Genomic DNA, 23,187 nt, shown 5'->3' on the forward strand with positions numbered 1-23,187 from the left:
CCCGGATTCAAATCCCAGCTCTAAAACATACTTATGTGACCTTGGGCAAGTCACATAATCTTTCTGGGGCTTACTTTTTTTGTTTTGTTTTGTTTTAGGTTAAGTGGCTTGCCCAAGGCCACACAGCTAGGTAATTATTAAATGTCTGAGGCCAGATTTGAACTCAGGTACTCCTGACTCCAGGGCCAGTGCTCTATCCACTGCGCCACCTAGCCGCCCCAACATTTTTTTTTAAACAACTTACTATGGCAAATCAAATAGGCTAATATTTCCATGAGAAAGGATAAATTCTCCTTAAATCATAAATCTAGAAGATTCCAAGGTTAAAACAAGTAAACAAAAAAGGGGCAGGGAAATATTTCCTACTCATGGATCATCATGCTCACCACCTTTGTTCCTCCACCACCCACAGAAGTAATGCTCTTATGCAGTTCATTTTTCCACCTGCACACTCATTTACAAATTTTGCAATCAAAATACTAAAATAAGACACAAAAATAGCAGATGCATCCTGGCATGAATAAATTAGGTGAGTTAGAATAGCAGGAATGTGGGTGTTTCAGTTCAAGAATTAAGGAGATAACCAAGTGAATAAAAGTGAAAGTCAGGATTTCAAAATCTGTTCTTTATTTGCTGAATTCAGAGTTGAAATTGATTATCTAGTTCTTATTTCCTCAAATGTTCTATTTGCCAGTAGTGTGTATATATATGTATATATATATATATATATATATATATATATATATATATATATAATAGTAGATAATCATATGACTTAAAAACTCAATATTATTAGGTAAAGTGTTAATCAATAAATATTTATCAACTACCAATTTGTACTTGGAACTGGAAATATAAAGGCAAAAATAAATAGTGCCTGTCTTTCAGGAGTTTATATTTTATCTCTTCTGAACTCAACTGCTGTAGTTTAATTCAAGAAAGGCAATAGCAAATAGTGAGATCAGGAAAGGCCTCATAGGCATATAAACTGATATTTGAAGGAAATTTAGAATTTTAAGAGGAAGATATGAAGGAGTGCATTCTAGGTAAAAACATGGAAAAGGGAGATAAAATGTTCAATGAATAGCAAAGAAGAAAGCACTGATTTGGCAGTTGTATTTATCTATTTATTTATTTGTTTGTCTGTTTGTTTATTTAGCAAGGCAATGGGGTTAAGTGACTTACCCAAGACCACACAGCTGGGTAATTATTAAATGCCTGAGGCCAGCTTTGAACTGAGGTACTCCTGATTCCAGGGCCAGTGCTCTATCCACTGCACCACCTAGCTGCCCCTTGGCAGTTGTATTTATTTTTGCATTTCAAATATTCTTTAAAAAAATTACCTTCTTCCTCAATCATGGAGGAACATTAAGAGTCTGATCTGGACATGGTGAGAAGACCATTATGACCATAACAATGTAAAGGAAAACAAAACTAATGGGCTTTAGAACACTATCAACACAATATCCAATTCTGACTTTATAAGAGTATCTCTACTTGGCAGAGAAGTGATAGACTCAGATGAGGCAGATGCTGCCAGTCATTATACAACCTTATAACCTAATGAATGTATGGTAATTAAAAAAAAGTTTTTAAGAAAAAGTAGGCTGATAATTGAAAATATACTAAATATTTTGTTTCCTTTTCTATAAATTCCATAGCATCAAACTGAAAACTAGAAAGATTAAGCATCTCAACCCTAGCCCTACTGTGCATTTTCCAGTAGGAGTGCAATGTAATCAGTACTTGCCCTTCAAAAACCAAACTTAACTTTGTTGGAATTTCATTTCCAATGGTGTCAATTTTAGTTTAAGATCTGAATCTTTGAATTTCCACATAGGGTAATATATTTATTGTAATAATTAGCTGAATTTTACATAAAAGTCCTGGTTCTTATTATTTCAACAAATTCACAGTATAGAGCAAAGCATATCATACCTTTATCCCATTATATTTTTCGATTGTCATCTGAAATATGTTCCTAATAGGTCAGATAGTTTCTCAATACAAAAGCTTGTTTTCACAAATAAATCTTGTAAGCAAAAGAGAAGCAAAGAAGATTCATAAAACAAATGATATATCTGAAAGTTTTCTATGCTCAAATAATACCTGTTAGAATAGTTTCATCAGGATTTCCTTATTACACTTTTCAAAAGAGCAGTGTTACTTTATTGGCTTAAAAATACTATAAATGACTGTATCAAGAAAGAAACTTATGGCAAAAATTTAGATGTCAATGAATGTGTTGCTTCATTATCCTTATCTTTAAAATTTATGTAATTTTAGAGAAAAACCTTCAAAGTTAAGGGTTCTTAACTAGTAGACAGAAAAGAATTTTATTTTAAAAATTTAACTAATTGATTATTAGAAATAATTACCTTATTGTAATTCTTAGCTAATTCCAACATCTCCTTTACTACAGATTCATTGAGTTTACAATGTTCACTGTAGTCTTGAAGTGTCAAACCTTCCATCCAACTCTTCTTATGCAAATTTAGCAACATCTGAAAAATAGTCATTTCATAATTACCTAAAGCAACAATTTCAGTTCCTTGTAATATAAGAGTTAGATTAGATGGTCCCTGAGATGTCTTCCAGTTTTAGAGCTACAATTTCATAGAAGTATAGTCATTGCAAAAATGCAATATTTGTGCAACATGACTAGACTATATTACACAATCTAATTTCCAAATGCAAAGATAAGGAATCATTATCATAAATGGAGTAGCAGAAAAAATTCTGGACCAATTTTCAGCTGTTTTTCAAAGACCCATAACATATATATCTTTTTGAAGACTATTTGGTGACTCTTTTAGTATCATTATAAGGATTGGGACAGGGTCTGTGGTTTTAAGAATATAGGGAACTCCCAAACGAGGAAATATGGACCAGCATGTTTACTATGCCAACTTAACATATTGTCCAGACAGTCCCTGGTTGATTGGTTAAACTTATAACTTCCCCAAGGGAGGATTCTCAATCACTTAAGGAGTTTTTAAAAAGTTCCCTCATAAGAATATTGATTTATGCCGCAGAGTTAGAGGGTTAGGTTTGAGGTTTAATATGTATGGTTGAGCAAGAGTGGAAAAAGGGCCGGTGTTGCTGAATGAGGTAGTTAAAATAATAAACATTTATTTAAAAATAGTTCTTAATCTAAACATTGTGGTGTAGGATATCCCCAAATTAGACAGAACCTGAAAGTCACCCAATTATTTTCACATATATATAGTTAACTATTACCCAACATGTATAATTTTTTTTTAATTTTTGGTTGAATTTTCATCTTTTATTCCACATTTCTTATGTGGAATATTATTATTAATAAAAATATATAAACTATTTGACAAAAGTACCCTCAAAAAGAATATATTTATCTCTATACTTTTATCTTCATAAAAAAAGTGAGAAGAAAAGTACAAAAAGAAATTGAGTTTCTATGGCTCTACTTCATCTAAGTTTGGGAGATGAGGTTGTCTCTCTTCCTAGGTACTTTTGGAGATGGCAAATGTATACCTAAAGCTCATTTACCAAAAAAAAAAAAAAAAATTTCAGATGGACATGCAGAATATTTATATAGCTTTCATCAATGTTCTCTTTTTTAACCTAAATGGTAATAAAAATGGATGCTGACTCTAGAATACAAATAGTAATATCAAACAAAAGATAGAACTTCACATGTAATTGAACTTAGGGAGGAAAAAAAAAAGTTATACTTGAATAATCAGAGCAAAATTCTAATCTATTCAAGAAATTTTCAAGAACCAAAGCTCAGGATACCGAAGCTTAAGTTATCCACTAGCCTCCCCAGGAAGAGATTACAGGTGTGAGGCATCCTATGGCTGGTTTAAACATTTTCAGCTCTTTTTTACTTGGGGTTACAATGGCACAGTTGAAACAAGTTTAAAAAAAAAATCACAATTCATTCAGTGTATTTCCCCAAACTTTGAGGAAACTAAATTCATGTTAGTTAAAATTATTAGCTACAAATCACAGGAAGAGAAACTTAAAAAATTATACAATTTTACAGAGCAAAAAATAATTTAATCAGCAAATCACAAAGCTGAGAAAAGGAAAGATTTTTATAATCTGTCAAAATAAACATTATATTGGAATTATTTTTATTAGCCACTTCTCTCCTGCTTTAGCATCCTGTGATTAGTCTTAATTAAACATGCCTTATGGAGAATATGTAACCTATTCCAAAGGAGCCTTTTCTTTATTGTATTCTACAATGCAACATCAACACAACACAGAAGAAAATACTGGAGACAATGATAACTGAAGAAAGATGACAAATTAATATTCGAATCACAATGTTGCAACATGCCATAAGAATTGAAACAGTGCTTTTATTCCCTCTCTCTAAAACAAAAATTAAAACTTACCTTCTGTTCTAGCTCATTCTTTCTATAGTTGATAGTAATGGAGTAATAATGTCTGTTCAATCCATGAATTAATGCCTGAAAAAATCAAATGATTAGAAAAGAGGTGGACAATTTAAACTTTTAAGTCATAATGTAAGAAGTATTAAATAACTTAAACATCTACTTTAGGGTCAGTTATTACATCTACTATCCACTGTAAAGGGTATATTTTTCTGAATCACATATCTTTAGAACAGTTAAGGTTTTAAAGTTGTATAATTTTTCAAGTTTCTCTTTGTAGCTAGTAATTTTAACTAATATGGACTTAACTTTCCTCAAAGTTTGAAACATAAACTGATCACAACTGTTTAAATTTGAATTATAAAGAAACTCAGGATTAAGAAAATTAGTTCCAGCAACAAATTTACAAAATTAAATTGAGATTAACTATATTGGTTGTCGGACATACTGTAACTTGTCTCTAACACAATGATGTCATTTTGGTCTTCTCTGATAATGAACAATAAGAAAGACAAGAATCAACCAACCAACCAATTGGTTGCTATGTGCTTAAAGCATATTTTAGAATAGTGCAGACTCACCTGAGCTGCTGGCTGACTGGCTCAAGGATAATCATATAAACAAAAATAGCTACATCTGAAGTTTTATATAGTTCAGTTAGTTCTCTGACTTAGTAGCTGCTACCAAAAAGCTAAACATCTAATTCTTTCATTTATGTCTTCATGCCTTTCCATTGCCTGGAATGCACTCCCTCCTTACAACCACCTCTTGGAACCTCAAATTTCCTTCAAGGTTCATCTTAAGTACCACCTTCTATATGAAGACTTTCTCTAAGACTATCCTGAATCTGTTTTGTGTATACCTATACACCTGAACAAAAATGTTGCCTCACCTAGTTAGATAGAAAGATTCCAGGATAGGGAATGTCTATATCTCCAATTCTTAGTATAGTAGCTGTCACTTAATAAACTCTTGCTGATTAATGGACCATAATATGGTCACATTTAAAACCACATCCCTGATTGGGGATTTATCCTTAGTGCTGGTAGACTCAAATAGTCCTATATACAAACAATTTAGAAATGGAAACGAGGATGATATTGCATTCTAGTTTTTCAGTTACAAATTTCATCCAACCACCAATCAAGTAAATGGCTATAGTAGATAATTAACCTATTTAAAATCTGCTGGATTATATAAGACAAAGTGTATTTTGACACTGAATTTCTGTCCAAAAAAATTTCTACTACTAATTTCTTTTTAAGTTTAAAGAAACTATCTTGCTATGCATAGGTGTGTAGAAATGAAAATCACTGATCAGTGACAGGAATACATTAAACAAATTTTATGCCAGAAAAAGTCACTCCCACACAGACCCAAGAACCAACACTAATTTTATGCCCTAGCTGTAGCCTGTATAAAGTACCACTAGACATATGAACTTTAGAGAAAGATTACATTGCCAAAATATGTATATTTTGGCTAAAAAGCAGTGGCAAAATTGTCAGAAGGCAGCAAGGCAAAATATTTCCAAACTATGAGCAGAGAAATTATTTCTGGCATCTAATTTATTCTGAAGTAAATATCTCAATTTAAATTAAATTGGGTTGGGGGTGGGACAGAGAAAAGGAGGACACAGTGCAAAACTGGGAAGTACAGAACATAACCTCCTTGAAGGAAGACTAAGTATGTATTTTTGAATTATCTTCTCATGTCTCAGAACATGATATAAACTTGTTGGATTAAATCAATTTTCAAATAAGGAAAAATGCTGAATATACCAAACTTCAGAGTAAAAAAAAATGTCACAAGGGAGTAGGTAAATATCAACATGGCTTCCTAAAAAATAATTTCAAATTCAATCCACTTCAAATGGGATGAAACCACAAACACTTGCTGCCACTTGGTGGGGACGTACTCTAAATGCAGATAGTTTTTTTCTGGAGTTTGAATCTACAAGCCTAATTATATAATAAAAAATAGTAAAAAATCATAATTTTAAAAACTTATACACATGCTTTTTCTTGACAACTGAAGTATGGTTGATGTTTTGGGTTTTGCTTTACAAACTTTTCAGGGATCTATGAAAATATAACTACTTGGATCCTAACCTATAGTCTGTAGTACAAATTCAATTGTTACGCCAGCTATTTAGAATTCTGAAAATGTTATGGCACTGAAATCATCAAGGGTGGATTTAGTCTTAGGCCACATAAATCCATTTAACCTATAACATGGCCAAATTATGGAACAAATAATATTCTAACTATCTTTACTAGGTTCTTTTGGGATGTCTATTCTGAGATCCAAGTATGTGATTAATTGTTTCACTGAAATCTTGAATTCCTTGCTTACCTTTCTTTTCCATGCAGGGTATATATAGGACTTTACAAGAGAGCATTGGTCTGAGATGTTATTTATTCTAAACTTAAGAGGGGCTTGCAAGAGGAATTAAGCAGGTGAATAGTAGGAAATTTGGAGGTAAAAACCTGGCAAAGTTCCAACAATTCCTCAATCAGTTCTTCACAGTGTGACTTAATTATTGTTTCAAGTGAGTTCCAAGAACATATGGCCCTCATATTAAAAAAAAAGTAAAAAAGACATATTCTAGAAAAGGAAGAAAGAAGTGATATTTTAGTTATTGTCATTTTGACTTATCTATTTTTGGACCAATAATTTAATTTAGATAACATGAAAAATAGTTAAGTACAATGCTCTGAAAAAAGCAGGTATCTAATGTTAATGAATAATAGTGATTAAGGCAGATGGGTACTGTCAGAGATAGATTTGACAAAGAAGAATGGTGAATGCTTCAGAGGCAAATAAGAAAGACCACATGATAGCAGTATAAACCTATAGTCATGTAGTTAAGATTGGAACTTATTTTAGATGATGGAAATATTCCGATAAATGAGGAGATTGAAACCTATGGAGGAGACCCAAATCCACTGGATCTGCCAGAATGAAGAATTCAATAAATATTAGCCTGATTCTCTAAAAAGTCTTTGCCAAGGGAAAGTAGGAAATAGATCCTAATTTGAATTGTCAATTGTAATATAAACTTTTTTGAAGGAAAAAAGAAATTCAGATGCTATGTAAAAGGCTTGATTGAGTCAAATTAAAATAACTTCAAATACAAATTTCCTTGCCTCTCATTACAATATGAATTAAAAAAAACTAACATTATATTTCTAACAGTATATATCTGAGCTTTTTTAGGGTAATGTTTCATTATTGTGGACAGAGTAGAGATTTTTCAGAAAATCTGATGTTGCAAAACTTAATAATAAAGAACTATTTTTAGGATCTGAAACTATTTTAACAATACTCATTATAGCTCTCTCCATGAAGTAAAAAGTCCAACCTCATTTACTCTAAATGTATTCTTCAAAAATGAAATTTCTCATACTAGTTTATATGATGAAAAATCTAAAAGAAAGTTTTGATATCAATTAAATTTTAAGAAGATCCTATTAATTTTAATATTTCATACTGGTTAGATCATATCTTCTATGTATATGTTAATATGAGAATAACAGAAAAACTTTAATACAGTATCATTTTTTATTCCCTGACAATGGCATTATATGGGGCTTCTATGGTAGAACACACAAAAACATTTTGGATCTAAGTGATACAAAGGCACACAAATTCTTTAGAAATGTGTTACCTTTAATTTGAAATGACCACAGTTGTTTATAATCATTTCAATATATTTGTTATAAACAAGTTTGGAGTAGGGGGCTTGAGGTCCCACAGGAGGTATTCCCGTTCTGAGCGGAATATTACTATAACTTGTCATACCAGAAGAGAAGGAGTTATCAATGTGTCAACCTACTTTTAAAAAGCTGCTGACCCTTGTATTACATATTCTGATGAATGCTTTAAAACTCCATCAGGGATTATTACTGCTTACTTTGGATTCTTTCTTGGTTCCTTTCTTTACAGCTGAGTCTAAAATAAGTAAGGAAAGGTTTTAAGGTATAGGGTTTGTTCTGCTACTTTTTTTGACTTTTTTTGGCCTCATTTAAGTATTTTAATATTTTGAAAGTGTCTTAAAACTGTAAAACACCTAGATAGAGGTCATTCTGATGGGCACTATATAAACTGTGAAACAAATATATTTATAGATTTCAATCTGAAAAAACCAATCTGCAAAATGAAAGAAAAAACAATATTATATCTATATTACACATAAGTCCCTGTAAGTTTAGTCTGGCTAATATTTTATATGGAAATCTGAGAATTTCATCAATTGCCTTAAAAGTTAGGAATGAAAAAATAATCCATTAATAACATTTTAGACTTAAAATTCACTTAATGTTAAAAAAGTGACACTTTAATTTAAAAGATGAACAATGCAACAGGTGGCTGTTGACATGCAATTAGTAAACTTCTGGCAGAATTATACAATGCTGTAATCACAATGATCTTAGATTGTGAGATGTTACTTAACCTTTTGCAAAAAAATAATGAAGCAGTATGATGCTATAGGGGTTTGCAAGGGAGGTCATTATTGCAGGCTAAAAAGGTCCAGTAATATATTCTCTTGAAACATGCATGCATGGGCTTGTCTATACCCAATCAAAAAACACTAGTAGGCTATTTCATACTCATTATACTTTGTAGTTTTCACTTATAAAAATTAAAAGTCATGCAATTCAGCTCAGCAAATGTTTCACTTTGATGGACTTTTTTGTTAAATAATTGTTATAGAATTAGGTAAATAAAAATGTAAAATAGTCAAAGTTTGATAAAGATTTAAATATGCTTTACAATCAAAGCCACAAATCCCCAAAGACAGTTATCTGATAGTACTAGGTAGAAGAAGTAGAGGTGTAATGGCTACTATATTGTCTTTGTTCTCTATGCTCTATTTAACCACATACACTACTATTTCTCTGTTTTTAATTAATCTTCAGAGAAGCAATTAGCACTATGGTCACAAATACTCGTGCATTTAAAGCCACATTTAAAACAATTTTTGCAGGCAATAAAGGTCTGTGTAAAAACAATGAGGCATGGGAATGATTCAAAGAAAACATTAATCACTCAAGAGGATTTAGTATCTGAATATGAACATTTCAATACTTTCAACAATGAAAAATGTCACACTTGATAATCCAAAACATAGATTGTAACTTTTAAAAACATTTTCCTAAAATGAGTTTTTGGAGTTGTTTGTCAGTTGTTGTTTTGTTTTATTTTATTTTAAAGTCAAGTAAAATTAAAAGGGAAAAAAATTCCAGGAACATGAGAAATATCTGAGACTTCCCTCTTTCCCCGTTATCTGATTTTTACTAACTGGTGCTGTGGAGATCCCTTAATTTTTGGTTAATAGATAGCAACAGCTTAAAAATGAAGTGCAACCCACCCAAAACTATGTCAAACAACATCATTAATATGCAAAATCAGAAAATATTCACTAGGGTAAGATGTATTAAGCGTATTGCTAAAAGGGATACCTTAATATTTAAAATGAGCTTTGTTTAATTATTCAAGTTCCCATTTAACAACTACCCTCCAAAGAACTAGAAAGATTAATAGCATGCCAATTAGAATGACATACTAGCTTTCAAAATCACTAAAGTGAATAAGGGTCTAGGATTATAAATCAAGAGTTTTAGCACATTATCAAATAGAGGCATTACCTGGATAGATGGCTTGTTTAAGTGACCCAGATTTGAAGTTGTTTGTCTGGGTTCATGTCCCAAGACCATCATATTAGCATTGATCAATCTGAAGGCATCAATAACAACCTGTAAAAACAAGGTGTCAGGTCAATTCTTTTTAGAGACCGCAAGTGATGATTCCAAGCAACAGTGGACAAGGCATGATCAACTTGCATCTGTTTTTGGCCTATTTCCAGAAAATCATTTAATTATAATATTAATAAAAAAGAACCTCCTGCTGACTGTGCCATCAGCACACCACCCTCTATCTTGTAATGTAAGGTGACACCAATTATTACAATTTTCATGAGCTTCATGTGAGGAAAAATATTAATTTTGCATCCTTGTTACTGCAATACGTCATTGCTAAGCTTCTATTATATTGCCTCCATTGGTGTGCATATGTTTTGTCACCTAAATTTTACCTCAACCAAATGAATGACAAAGAGAGACTAAAACTGAAAGTGAGCACAAGGTAAGGGACCACAGCTAAGGCCCAGGCCTGTCACATCAATTATACCACCACGATACTTGAAATGACAACAAAATTATAGCCAGCAAGGAAGTTGCCTCCTGTATTCTCTGCTAGTCAGATGCCTTTTACTCCTTGTGACTATGGAAGAGTTTGAACATCGGCTGATTCATGCCAGTGTCATGATCTTAAGTAAGAAACAATGTAAGAAGACCAAGGTCATTTGCAATTTAAGAAGGACAGTATATAAATGATAATCATATTCCACGATCACTGCAAAACAAAAACAAAAAAACCCATGGCCAACTTCTTTCTGCTAAACTTAATCAATATACTTTTGGATAAAGGCTTTGCATTCTTATACAACATAATTTCACTTCTTTCAGGACTCCTTGCTGATGCAAGAATTAACAGGGCATCATATTATTACCTTATACTTAACACTAACTGTTTATTATCACTAAAGCATTATATAAAGCTTTAAATATAAAACTATGATCCTCCAGACCCTTTTAAAGAAAAAATATTTCTTTATAGAAAATATTTCTAATATAATTACTGTCCTTAAAACTTGAATAATAAAACATAGAATTTCTCCTTTAAAATGTAAGCTATTCTAATGTAAGGAGAAAAAAGGAATTAAAAAATAGAATTAAGTTGTCTTAATTTGAAAATAAAATAAACTGAATAGGGGAGTCTAAATAAGGATTATGCAAGTATATTAGATATTAGAGAAAATAGTTTGAAGAAAGGAAAAAAAAAATCACACCTTCTAAAAGACTGCCATGAAAGAAATATATATTCAAGAGAGACAGCTGTTAACAGATTAAAATGTCATGAGAAATAAGAGCATTTCAAGGTTTTCATACTACCCTGACCAGTCAATAAATTCATTTCTAATTTAATTTTAAATTTTAGCACAATTTTGTCACGTTACTCTTAATTCTGCACTGAAAGTGGTTATCATTGTACTACAGAAAGTTCAATAATTTAACATGCTATTTCATCAAGAAAACAGCTTTTAAACTCATCTCCATTTCTTTCCATATAGCAACATAGCATGGCTAAATAAGCATAAGCTTATTCAACTGCCTCTTGAATCCATTTATTAGTTTTATTATTCAAGTCAATTTATAAAGTAACAAAATCAACACCAGCTCATGAATCCCTATTTGTTCTTGGTGGTAACATTTTCATCAGATGATGTAACTTAAGGGCATGCCTGTAATGAATTCTTTGGTTAAAAAAGCAAGAAGGGGGAAAAAGGAAACAATCTGTAATTTCATATTTGGTGTGGGTTTTTTTGAGGGGGGGAGATAAATTAAACATTTGTCAGAAGAAAATAAATAATGACCCTATGAGATGCCTAAATTGACTAGTTATTTTATGAGACTTTAAAAATTATGATTATTTGTACAGAAATGAAATTTTAAATGACTAACCTTACCTACTAATGGTAATATAACAAAACATTATTATCTTAATATATTTATTTTTCCTAATATATCCACTAATTTTTATTATCAGCATGAGAGTAGAAAAAGATTTAGCATTCTGGACTTTGCAGCATTACCCCAAACTGATAAAATTCCATGAAATACAATAATATAAATGTCTATATACTTTTTTAATACGAACATTTTGTAACCAATGGCAATGCAGCAGACAGCTATTTTATATGTGAAATATCTGTAATATTTTATAACTATTCTAAGCAGGTGTGAAACTTCATGAGAAGGAAAAGATCAATTGAGTAGTAACCATACTTTGTTAAATTATATCTAAAATAAAAATTTTAACTTCTATTCAGAAATCCAGAGGAAAAACATTAAACATCTAAATATATCATTCAACTAGTTTATGATGGACCACACAAAATGAAATGAGTAAAGTAACAATTTCTTAGTATCAGTATAACCAATAGAAAATGAATACTTTAACTACACCAAGATTAAAGGAATTCACTGCCATCACTATAGCAACTGTATTAAGGAAGCTAACATGCTCAACAACCTGCAGACCAAAATTAGACTTAGTACGCAATAAAAGCATAAATACGGCAAAATAACCTCATTTTAATTTCTGTACAATCTTATAATTGCTTTCTGCAATGCAAGAACAAATCGGTTCCTCCTTCAGAGCATATCAAAATAAATAGACTCATTAATGTCCGGTGTACTAATGAGCAATGGGTGAAGTAGGTGTTAATTATGCCACAGTAAGATTCAAGAAAAAGCCCTGGTGAGCACTTGGAGGTGTGTACAAGCTGAAGGCTTTTCTCTATGTTTGTGTATTTACAGCATGATGCAATAGAATGACAGCAAAGTGGTCACTGCATAGTTAAGAATGGAAATCTCAGACACAGCAACATGAACAGAGAACCCCCAAGGATTAATTAAAGTACAGGGGAAAAGTCCACTTTTTCTTCAACTCTTTTTCAACAATTTGACAGTTCAAATTTCTTCTCTTCTCATAATGGTCACACATGTCCATTATTATAAAGCAACCTATACCTTATAAATGCAAAAAGTTTACCCCAAACAGTCTATACACAATTACCTCTCAAAATATAAAACAAAATCCTCCAAGTACAAGATGAATGTTTTCCAGAAATATGATGATAGACCTTTAAAAATGCTTTTTCATGCTGAAGTCAATAGACCACACTGAATCTCTATTCACTATCCTGACCATTTAATATTTTCTGGTACAAGTGCCTTGAGACTTTTCAGAGGTCACTGCAACAGTAGACAGCTTATAACAAAACCATTAGCAGTTTGGCTAGCTTAGGGAAACCTCTTACTTTCCTTTTTTGTTTATTATCACTGCATGAATCTGCAGCATATGATAGTTTATAATTTCTCAGGCTTGTTAAATTCATGTTAAAGGTCTGTTTTCTTGTTGAATAAATTTTGTTCATATAATGCTGCCTATTTCATACACTCAGTCTTTAATAGCACCTTTGGTCTATGCGCAACTCACAGATCAAAACAGAGGACTAAAATAGGGGTTGATGATGCTATTTACATGTGTGATTCCTGCTGTCTTCTTGTTAGTAGCTTTAATATAATAGAAGACCTTGTCTGTTTTGTAATTAACACATCTTTACTGGAGAGATATTTGGAAGTGATTGCTGTGAATATACTGGTTAGTAAAATAAACACAATCACACACCACTTTCTGTTATCAGACAAATTTGTGAATTGTACACATTATACTCCAGATCAACAAACTGTGATATAACAGCCAAGTAGAAGACACATATTTATATAACCCTTTATTTTTCTGAAAATATGTATTCACTCTGACCTTGCAAATATAATTAGCTTGTGGGATGTGCGGATTTCAGTACCATGGTTGCTTTACTAATTGCAACTCTTGGAAATAGATACTAAATATTTGGAAGCTGCCAATACAAAATAAAAACTGCATCATTTTGTACATCTGTCTTAGCTTGTAAAAGCTTAATAGTTTGAAAATCAATAACTATGTTCCTTATTTACTCTAAGCATGACCAAGGGTCAAAGACTCAGAACTTGATTTTAATAATGAGTATGGTTTGAAGAGCCAAAACTGCAATCATTTCCAAATTAAGTTTAAATCCATGAATTTTTGGCTTCACTAATGAATATGCTATAATTCATCCAATATGCTATTCATTTTTAAACTCATGTTCTTTTTTTCCATCAGATTACTCAACAAGACAAAATTTCAAAATCCTAACCTATTTTAACAATATATATATATATATATATACACACACACACACACACACACACACACACACACATACACACACACTTTAATATAATCTGTAAAGAACAACCTATACTTAATGATATTCTCCTTCAAATTTGGGTATTTAGGCAATCTCTAAATTGGTAGTTGTTTGGATTTTCTTTATGGATGACAGCACAAAGTAGGTACTGAGGAATAGGAAAGCAGGCTCATACAGAAGAAAGGGAATTTTCATAGTATTTAAGCAACTGAGAACTTTAAATAAGAACTTTTTTGGAAATCTTTTTAAAGTTCTACATGCAACTTACTGTAAGATCTATTGCATTTAAGAATTGCAACGTAAATAACAAAAAAGAATCCTTGGCCTGAGATTGACAAAATTTGAAGAATATATTGAAATTTCAGAATTTATATAGCTTTTGAATTATGTATTTATAAATAAATATACTAGTGAAAAGTGAATCTGTAAACAATAAAATTTGAATATGCAGGTGCGTAAACAGAGGCAACATCCCCTCTAAAACATCTTTTATTGCCTGCAAATGACCTGTTATCAAATGCTTAGTTTTTGTTTTGATTCTTAAAAAAAATTAAAGGGCAAATGACCTTGGAAGTACTGATGGGTTTATGACCATTTCGTTATTTATGCTACTATGCTCTGTCAGACATCTTTAGAAGAACATCTCCTGTCCCTTGAAAACCCATAGCATTAAAAATTCAGAGAAATCTTACTTTGATGCCATTTCCAATGAAAAACACTAAGAACTGAAACTGACTCATGCCAAGTACATATCACTGAATTGCTGTGATTGGGAGTCTCAAGTTTGCAACATGGAAATTATTTATAAAATGTCAATTTTAGCTCTGGAAAAGAGATTCCTATGAGTATGTACATTTTCTTGCTTTATCCTTGGAGAATTTCTTACTATGGCTAGATCTGTGGTACAACCTCAATATACCAAAAGTAGGAGAGCTGATTGTTGGATAATACATTTATGTTGACAAGTGAGGACATGCATCCTAACTCCAATGGTAAGTCACAAGTTTTGAAGATATGTGACTTAATGAAGACAAAGGAATTGCTATAAAAATTAGCACAGCAGAGTATTTAAACATTTAATAGAGCAACTTTGAAAAAATCTATTTAAAGTTAATCTATAGTTGGCTACATTTCAGAAAACAAATTTAGGCAACTAACATTTGTTGTTTAAATCAGAGAACTGTGTACAATATCCTGATGAATTAGAAAGAATATGGGACATGTGAATTAAAAAGTCCTGGATTCAAGTTTTGACTCCAATTCTCACTAGCTATTCAAGTCATTGATCTCAGCTTCCTAATCTATAAAAACAAATAATAAGGGGGCAGCTAGGAGGTGCAGTGGATAGAGCACCGGCCCTGGAGTCAGGAGGACTTGAGTTTAAATTCGGCCTCAGACACTTAATGCTTATTACCGAGCTATGTGACCTTGACCAAGTCATTTAACCCCCATTACTTTAAAATAAAAATAAAATTAAAAACAAATAATAAGACCCATTGTCTACACTCACAAGACTGTTCTGAGGAAGCTGCTTTGTAAACCTTAAACATAAATGAGAATTCTTGTTGTGGTATCAAAAAACTAAGCCTTTTTAGATTATATTTCAGGAAACAAAACAAGAAATGAAGTAGTAAAGGATTGTACCTTAAGAAATTTTGTTAAAAAAAATGCACCTAAGTATTATTTGCACCAGATGTTCACATCAACTATAAAAAGAATAAATTACTATGATTTAAGAGTTTTTAACAACTTTATCATTTCAATATGCCTGGAATCATATGCTCCAAATAAATAATATCAACATTATCTTGTGCAAGTCTAAAAACTGTTAAAAGTTGAAATTCTGCTTAGGAGTAGGTAAAATTCTCAAAATATTGTTAACGAACTAGAAGAATTTTCATGATGAAACTACCAGTCTCAATTTGACTTACCCTATTGTTACCATTTATGACTATTCAGTGGCCTGTGTAAAATGAACAGGTAACTCAATTTCATTTTCAAATGCATTACAACTGACTCTCCTTTTGACAATCTCCAAAGTTGAGAACTGATAAACCTACAAACTACTAGTCAAGATTAGAACACATTAACAATATTTTCTCTTGTTGGAGCTCAAGGGTAAGATGTTTTTTAATGATCAAATATCAACTGCTTTACTAGGGATGGTTGTGTAAATTATTCAGTATTATTTTCAAATGGTTCAAGAGTGTATATAATATTAAAGCAAAATAAAGGTTATATACCAAGCATTATAAAAAGACAAAAATCTAAAGAGTAGTTCACTATTTTTTTCTCCACAAATATAAAAATCAATTGAAATCCCTAAATAAAACTTGCAGATACTTTCTAAGGTTTATTTTCCCAATAATTAATTTATCTGTGATGTTTAGCTCTGAAACTATTGTGAACTGTCACATAGTCACAGGCAGGTCCATATAGATGAAATAAAATGCATCCTTCCCCCCTTCTCAGTTTTCTTTCTTCCCCCATTAGATTTTAAGTTCCTTGAGGGCAAAGACTGTCTTTGTTTTTTATTTTATACTAAGCTCTTACCTGGCACTTAGTAGGCATTTATACTTACTGCCTATAAAAAGTCAGTGGTTTACAAATCTTTTTTGATGGATAGGTGGTATAGTTGGAGAATGTCATATGCAAATGGTTAGCCACCCTTTATAATAACCCAGTGTGGCCATTCAGATGGTCAGAAAATTGCAGCATAGACTTGAAATTCTGCTATTTTACTAGCTGAGAACCCCTCAAGAACTCAGTTTCCTCTTTTGCAAAATAAACAGATTAAGTAATATCTAAAAGGACCTTTCCAAATCTAACATTCTGAGATCTTGTGGTACTGGATATCTAATAAACTGCTGCTTTGAGAAATTGTTGAAAAATGACCAATAGAGATTTCAAGTAAATCTGAGAAAGTACAATAACCAATCAGTTTTTGGGAGTAACAATATTGATTAAACATTTAATTCTTAAATCTAAGTTGTGTAATGGGGGGAAAAAAAGCCTTAAAAATTTACATTGATTGTGAAAGGAAAGAATAATGAAACAAAATCGAAGGTTATAAAATAATACAAACAAAGCTGGGAAGATACCTCCATTCTCACTTCTTTGAGGGGGCTGACACTCATAGGTGTAGAATACTGCATATAACATTCTTTTTCAATATACTGGCAAGTTTTGCTGAAATTTTTTTCCTTTCTTACTATGAAAGATGGTTCATTGGGAGGGGGGCTAGAGAAGGATACAATGGGAAATATATGATGATAAAAGTATCAAAAATTTTATTTTAAAGAAAAATTTATAAAAGTTATATTAAGACAATCATATTCCTCAAATGTTCAATAATCTCAACCACACTAATACACAGGAAAATGGAAGCAATGATTCATGAAGGTTCATGTCTTTTGATGACGGAGAATAGTCTAACAACTTTTTCTTCTATTGCTTTTGTAATGGTGAAATAGCGAAATAGGTATCACATTATTATAACATAGCTATGAAGCTCATGACTGTAAAATGTTATAAAGGTGAAAAATATGCTGTAAAAATCAGAAAACTTATTAAGCAACTAGTATATGCCAGGTACTGTGGCAAGAGCTGGGGATATAAAAAAAAAATGAGACAAAAGAGTAGTTACCCTCAAGAGTAGCTAATGGGAAGAAAACATGCAAACAAATATGTACAAACAATTTTCAGACTCATAAATAGGAAAAAATTAAGAAAGAGGAGGCACTAGAATTAAAAGGGATTAAGAGAGGTAGCTAGGTGGCGCAGTGGACCCTGGAATCAGGAGGACCTGAATTCAAATATGATCTCAGACACTTAATAATTACCTAGTTGTGTGACCTTGGACAAGTCACTTAACCCCATTGCCTTGCCAAAAAAAAAAAAGACTGAGAAAATCTTCATTTCAAAATCAATTTCAAGGGATACTACTATCAAAGGATAAACAATAGCAGAATATTTCTTATCCAGATGTTTTTCTAACTTTTTATTATTCAAAAAGCAAAGCTACTATAAACTCATAATGAATTAGTCCAGGGTTTGAAAGACAATTGGCTATAATGGAAAGAACAGCAGTTATGGAGTCAGAGTAACTCAATTCTCAAGTGGAATCTTGAATTTGCTGGGATTACTTGTATATCTATAAACAAGTCATTATGTTTCTGGACTCCTTTTTTAAATTTCCACAATGACTAGACTGCTGCTAATATCCTTTCCAATTCTAGATTGGCAGATATTTTATGAATATATTTTTCTCAAAGCTATTAGATTAAAAAAAATTGCACTTCATAGTTTAGCATATACAGTACTGATCAGAACAACAGAATATATGTGGCAAATGTTTTTTTGAACTGAACTATAGATGTGTGTTACAGATCTCAAGATTAACTACTTTAGCACGCAGAATATTATTTTCTTTCCATTTGATAGATTAAATCGGTTTACTATAACACTTCAATATGATTATGAGTGAAAAACAGGGAACGAGTAAAAAACAGTTAATTAGTCTTGTACTGGGAGTTGGAAAGATAAAGTTGAAATGAAAATGAGATTTACATTTTTCCTATTTCCTTTCTTTCAACCTAGTTAATAATGACTAAAATGTTTATATGATGAATATTAAAACCAGAAAAATATGAGGAAAATGGTGATCCTAAAAGTCTTCTGGAATACTTAGAAGACATGGAATTTGGGATTTCAGTTATTTATACTCAAAGTATAATGTCTCCCAATAAAGTAGCTGACTGAATCTTTTTTTGATAAATCCATCTATCATCTTGTTTTTTTTTTTTTTATGAAAGTTGACTCCCTATTGTCACTACAAGTGGGTGGTACATTAAAAGTGATTTGCACTAAATAAAATAATTAAGTTTATGCTTACTTTCTTATTCTTAAAGCTAAATGCTGTGCATGACATATATTTTTTTATAGACAAGCCTTTCATTAAATAAATAAGCTAAGAACAGTAGAAACTAGTGATTACTGGCAGACATTAACTATTTAAACCAAACTTTGACCATGACAGAGTTCTTTTATTTAATAGTATTCCTGGGGAAAATTGCCTAGGAACAGTATCTCTAATTTAAGTTGTCTAAAAATTATGAAGGGAATAATCTCTTTATATCCATATTTGTTGACCTTATTCTTGACCATTCTAATTTGCAAGAATTTCAAATATTTAATTTTAAATAAAGTAAGAAAGATATATTTTTGTTGATAATTGGGGAAGTTAAAAACATAATACAGCTTTAAATTTCCTTATCTATATTTATTAACTAAGTAAAAGAGCTAATCTAAGTAACATTCTAGATGTCTTTCTTATGGCTCAGAGAATTGAGTTATTATAACACCTTTCTCTTTCTTTCTCTTTTTCCACACTGGAATCCAATTTCCTGTTCTTCTTTCTCTGAGAATGCTGAAAAGGAACTGAATTTACACTGTGACAGATGCCTGAATTTGTACTATAAGTGAAATTTTCCTTATTCGTAATGTCTCCTGTATCTAGAAGATTTTCCTTTACTTGTCTTTACTTAGTCTAATTGTTCTTCAAAGACTCAATTCTAGTCTTAGCGCCTCTGTAAAGCTGCTCCAGACCATACTGGTCTGTGTAGTCTCTTAATTTCTTCTGCATGTATTGTAGACATATACCTGCTACCTTATATTCCTATTTCTACCACATAATTTTAGTGTCTGGTAATTCTCTAATGAATATTGCCTCTTTATGTAGGATCACAGCCTTAATAGAGGAAAAAGTCTTAGAAATATCATTTAAACTTCATTTTTCAGAATAAGAAACAGAGTTTCAGATAGGACAAATGACTTGACCAAAGACAAACAGATAGGGAATAAAACAAGAGTTGATTCTGAACCCACATCTTAACATGAAATGTAAACACTCCCTCCTCATAAGCTCTTTGTGGACAGATAAGCTCTATAATAACTCACTTGAATTCTAGAATCCCTCTTATTTTAAAAGTTGTTCAACCAGGCCCTCCTAGAACAAAACCAAAATGAAAAACCATTTGCTTACTGGATTACTTAATAAAACATCCATCTGGAAAGTTCTCAATACTTAAATGGATCTATAGGCTTAATTTCACATTTATATTAGTTCATTTTATGTAATCCTTGTTCATGTCCTTCCAACATTAACATGCTACATGTTTATATAGAGAAGTTCACCAAAAGTTCACCTACAGTATGTCCACCCAATATGCTGAAAACCCTCCTCAATTTTTTCTGATTACATGAAGATATCAGTAGATCACTCTGGCTGTTCAGCTCACATCCCTTACCCTCATCACATGACCAGTGACCAGTCTATCTCTTCTTCTTGTCACTTTATTTCCCTGATGACATCTTCTATTTCTGTTTTTCACAGGAAAGTTCTCTGAATGGCAAATTGAATTTAATATGGAGAAGAAACCAGGTTGAACACACACATGGGAACCCCTCTAAATAACAAACTCCCACAAAAAAAAAATGAGGATTATACTTGGGCTAAATGATCGCTGATAATTTAAAATAATTTTTCTTAGATTACACACACAGACAATAAATTGTGAGATGTGGTCCATTTCCTACAGGCAGGATCCATGTTTTATTTTTTCAAGGCAAATGAGGTTAAGTGGCTTGCCCAAGGCCACACAGCTAGGTAATTATTAAGTGTCTGAGACCGGATTTGAACCCAGGTACTCCTGACTCCAAGGCCGGTGCTTTATCCACTACGCCACCTAGCCGCCCCAGGATCCATGTTTTATGCATATTTTGTCATATTGAAATGTATTTAACAGCTCTTTTTTGTTCTAAGTAAAAGGATGATAGACAAAGAGATAGAAGAGATCACACTGACTCTCTAATTCAGAGCTCTTGTTTTACAGAGAAGGAAACTGAAGTTCAGGGAGATTAAATGGCTTACCCAAGGTCACAGAGGAAATATCAGAAGTGGGACATGAAACTTAGGTCATGTGACTTCAAAGCCTGCACTCTTTGCACTTCTCCACTAACTTCCCAGGACTACAGAGTAAAAACAATATCAGACTAAAACTTAACTTACTGTACTAAATGAATGCACAATGAATAGACTGTGTCAGCTGTGGTTGAAAAATATATACTAGCAACATTTGTAAGCAAGAAGTTGATGGATCAACTTGAGAAACAAAGTCAGGTCTCTGAATTAGATCATTTTACAAATAAAGTAAGGAGGCAATTTCTTAAACCTCAAGAAATTTAATATCATATTTATTTATTTTCATTCAGAGTTGATTAAATAGTAGTTTTTGTCAATAATGACTACTTGATACTAGAATACAAATGTACCTCTACACTGGCTTGCTATTACTGTAACCTATGTTAGCTGGATCAATTAATTATATAACATGCCTTGGGGTTCAACTAAGGTGTATTACTTTTTCTGAATTTTTTTTGTTATTATAGGTTTCCTTTCCATTTTTTCCCCTTGATTACAGGCTGCTAGTTGGAAAATATTGTACTTTTATAAATTAATTTATACAATGCCTAGTTTAAATATTTATATACTCACTACCATTGAATATGGTAAAGGGAGGTATTAGGAGGAATAGCCAGTAATAACCAATTAAGGAAATCAATTTTAATGATAAAATTGAGTCATCAATATTGAGCATAATTTTGAAGGGGGGTCTATTAAGATGATCTTTTAGGGCATTTTACACTTCTTACATTTCTATGCTTTATGGAAAGTCCAAAATAATAATATGAAAAATATCAAGATCAATGACTAAAACTGATGAAATATATGATAAACTCATGAGATAAAAACTAATGTCAAATGATTTAGGAAAAAATGTAAAAATGGGATATATAAACATTCAAATAAAAGATATAGACTCAATTTAAATTTATATGTGGTTTACAATTTCAACTCTAAAGTCATTATTTGTTTCTATGTATGAAAAATACTGGTAAACTTGGCAATTAAAATTCATATAACAAGTTATTTAGAATGACAAGAATATATAATGGCCATGACCATTACTTATATTTACTATAGTTCTTATAATGTTGAGACATCTCTGAAACAATTACAACTTCCCAAATTTATTTAGGCAAATTATGAACAAAGTAACAGTCTGTTTCTGTCTCCTTTTATATGGGACTAGATTTTTTGGTGTGATAGGAAAGATAAATCTAAATGTTAAAGTAAAACATATTATGTGAGTTATTGGAAGTTATATATCTACATAGACTTTGTCCAAATATCTTCCCATATCAAATACTAAACCTAGATTATGCAAAGTTTTCATAAAATAATTCAAGATCTTAGACATGAAAGCTATTATAAAATGTTCAGCAAACTACTTCAAAATGTGGTGTAAACGTTACTGTATTTAACATTTCTCTATTTCTTTCATAAAATCAATAAGAATGATTAAGTCACTATATATATATATATATATATATACACACACACACACACATAAAATTCAATTACCTACATTATTATATTTTAGCTAAGCTTTTAATTCTTAGGGCTGCAACATGTACCATGTTAAGATCAAACATAAAATAGGACAAATTGCTTTTTATACTAATTTAAAACTGTTTTCTTTCACTACATTTAAGTTCATTTTTTTCTTTTCAAAATACTCCTCAGTTGTGTCAAACTACCATGTTATTGCCATCCATCAGTTTCAAACCAATGCCAAAAATAGACAGCTACCTTCACCTAAAATCAGGCCTCAATTATTAGTTATCACTTAAACACTGTGATTGGAATATATTATAGGCTGGTTTTAAAAGAAGAGGAAAATAATGTTGATGGTATTAAGTTGGAACAAAACAAAGAACACTTCATATAAGGAATCAGAATTAAAATTCTCTGGCTGG

General features: G+C 31.4%; 1 protein-coding gene across 2 annotated transcripts in view; it reads right to left on the minus strand.

The window, feature by feature from the left end:
* The window catches only part of PSMD14 (proteasome 26S subunit, non-ATPase 14), a 108,268-nt gene that overhangs the window by 14,018 nt on the left and 71,063 nt on the right, over positions 1–23,187 (minus strand). For both annotated transcript variants that reach the window (XM_074215850.1, XM_074215851.1), the window contains 3 exons: positions 10,037–10,144; positions 4,386–4,460; positions 2,379–2,504 (listed from right to left, as the gene is read on the minus strand). In XM_074215850.1, the coding sequence (XP_074071951.1) occupies positions 2,379–2,504; positions 4,386–4,460; positions 10,037–10,144 (309 nt within the window). The remainder of the gene's footprint in view (positions 1–2,378; positions 2,505–4,385; positions 4,461–10,036; positions 10,145–23,187) is intronic.

This window comes from Macrotis lagotis, chromosome 1, assembly GCF_037893015.1.
Source record: "Macrotis lagotis isolate mMagLag1 chromosome 1, bilby.v1.9.chrom.fasta, whole genome shotgun sequence".
In the NCBI taxonomy this organism is placed as follows: Eukaryota; Metazoa; Chordata; class Mammalia; order Peramelemorphia; family Peramelidae; genus Macrotis; species Macrotis lagotis.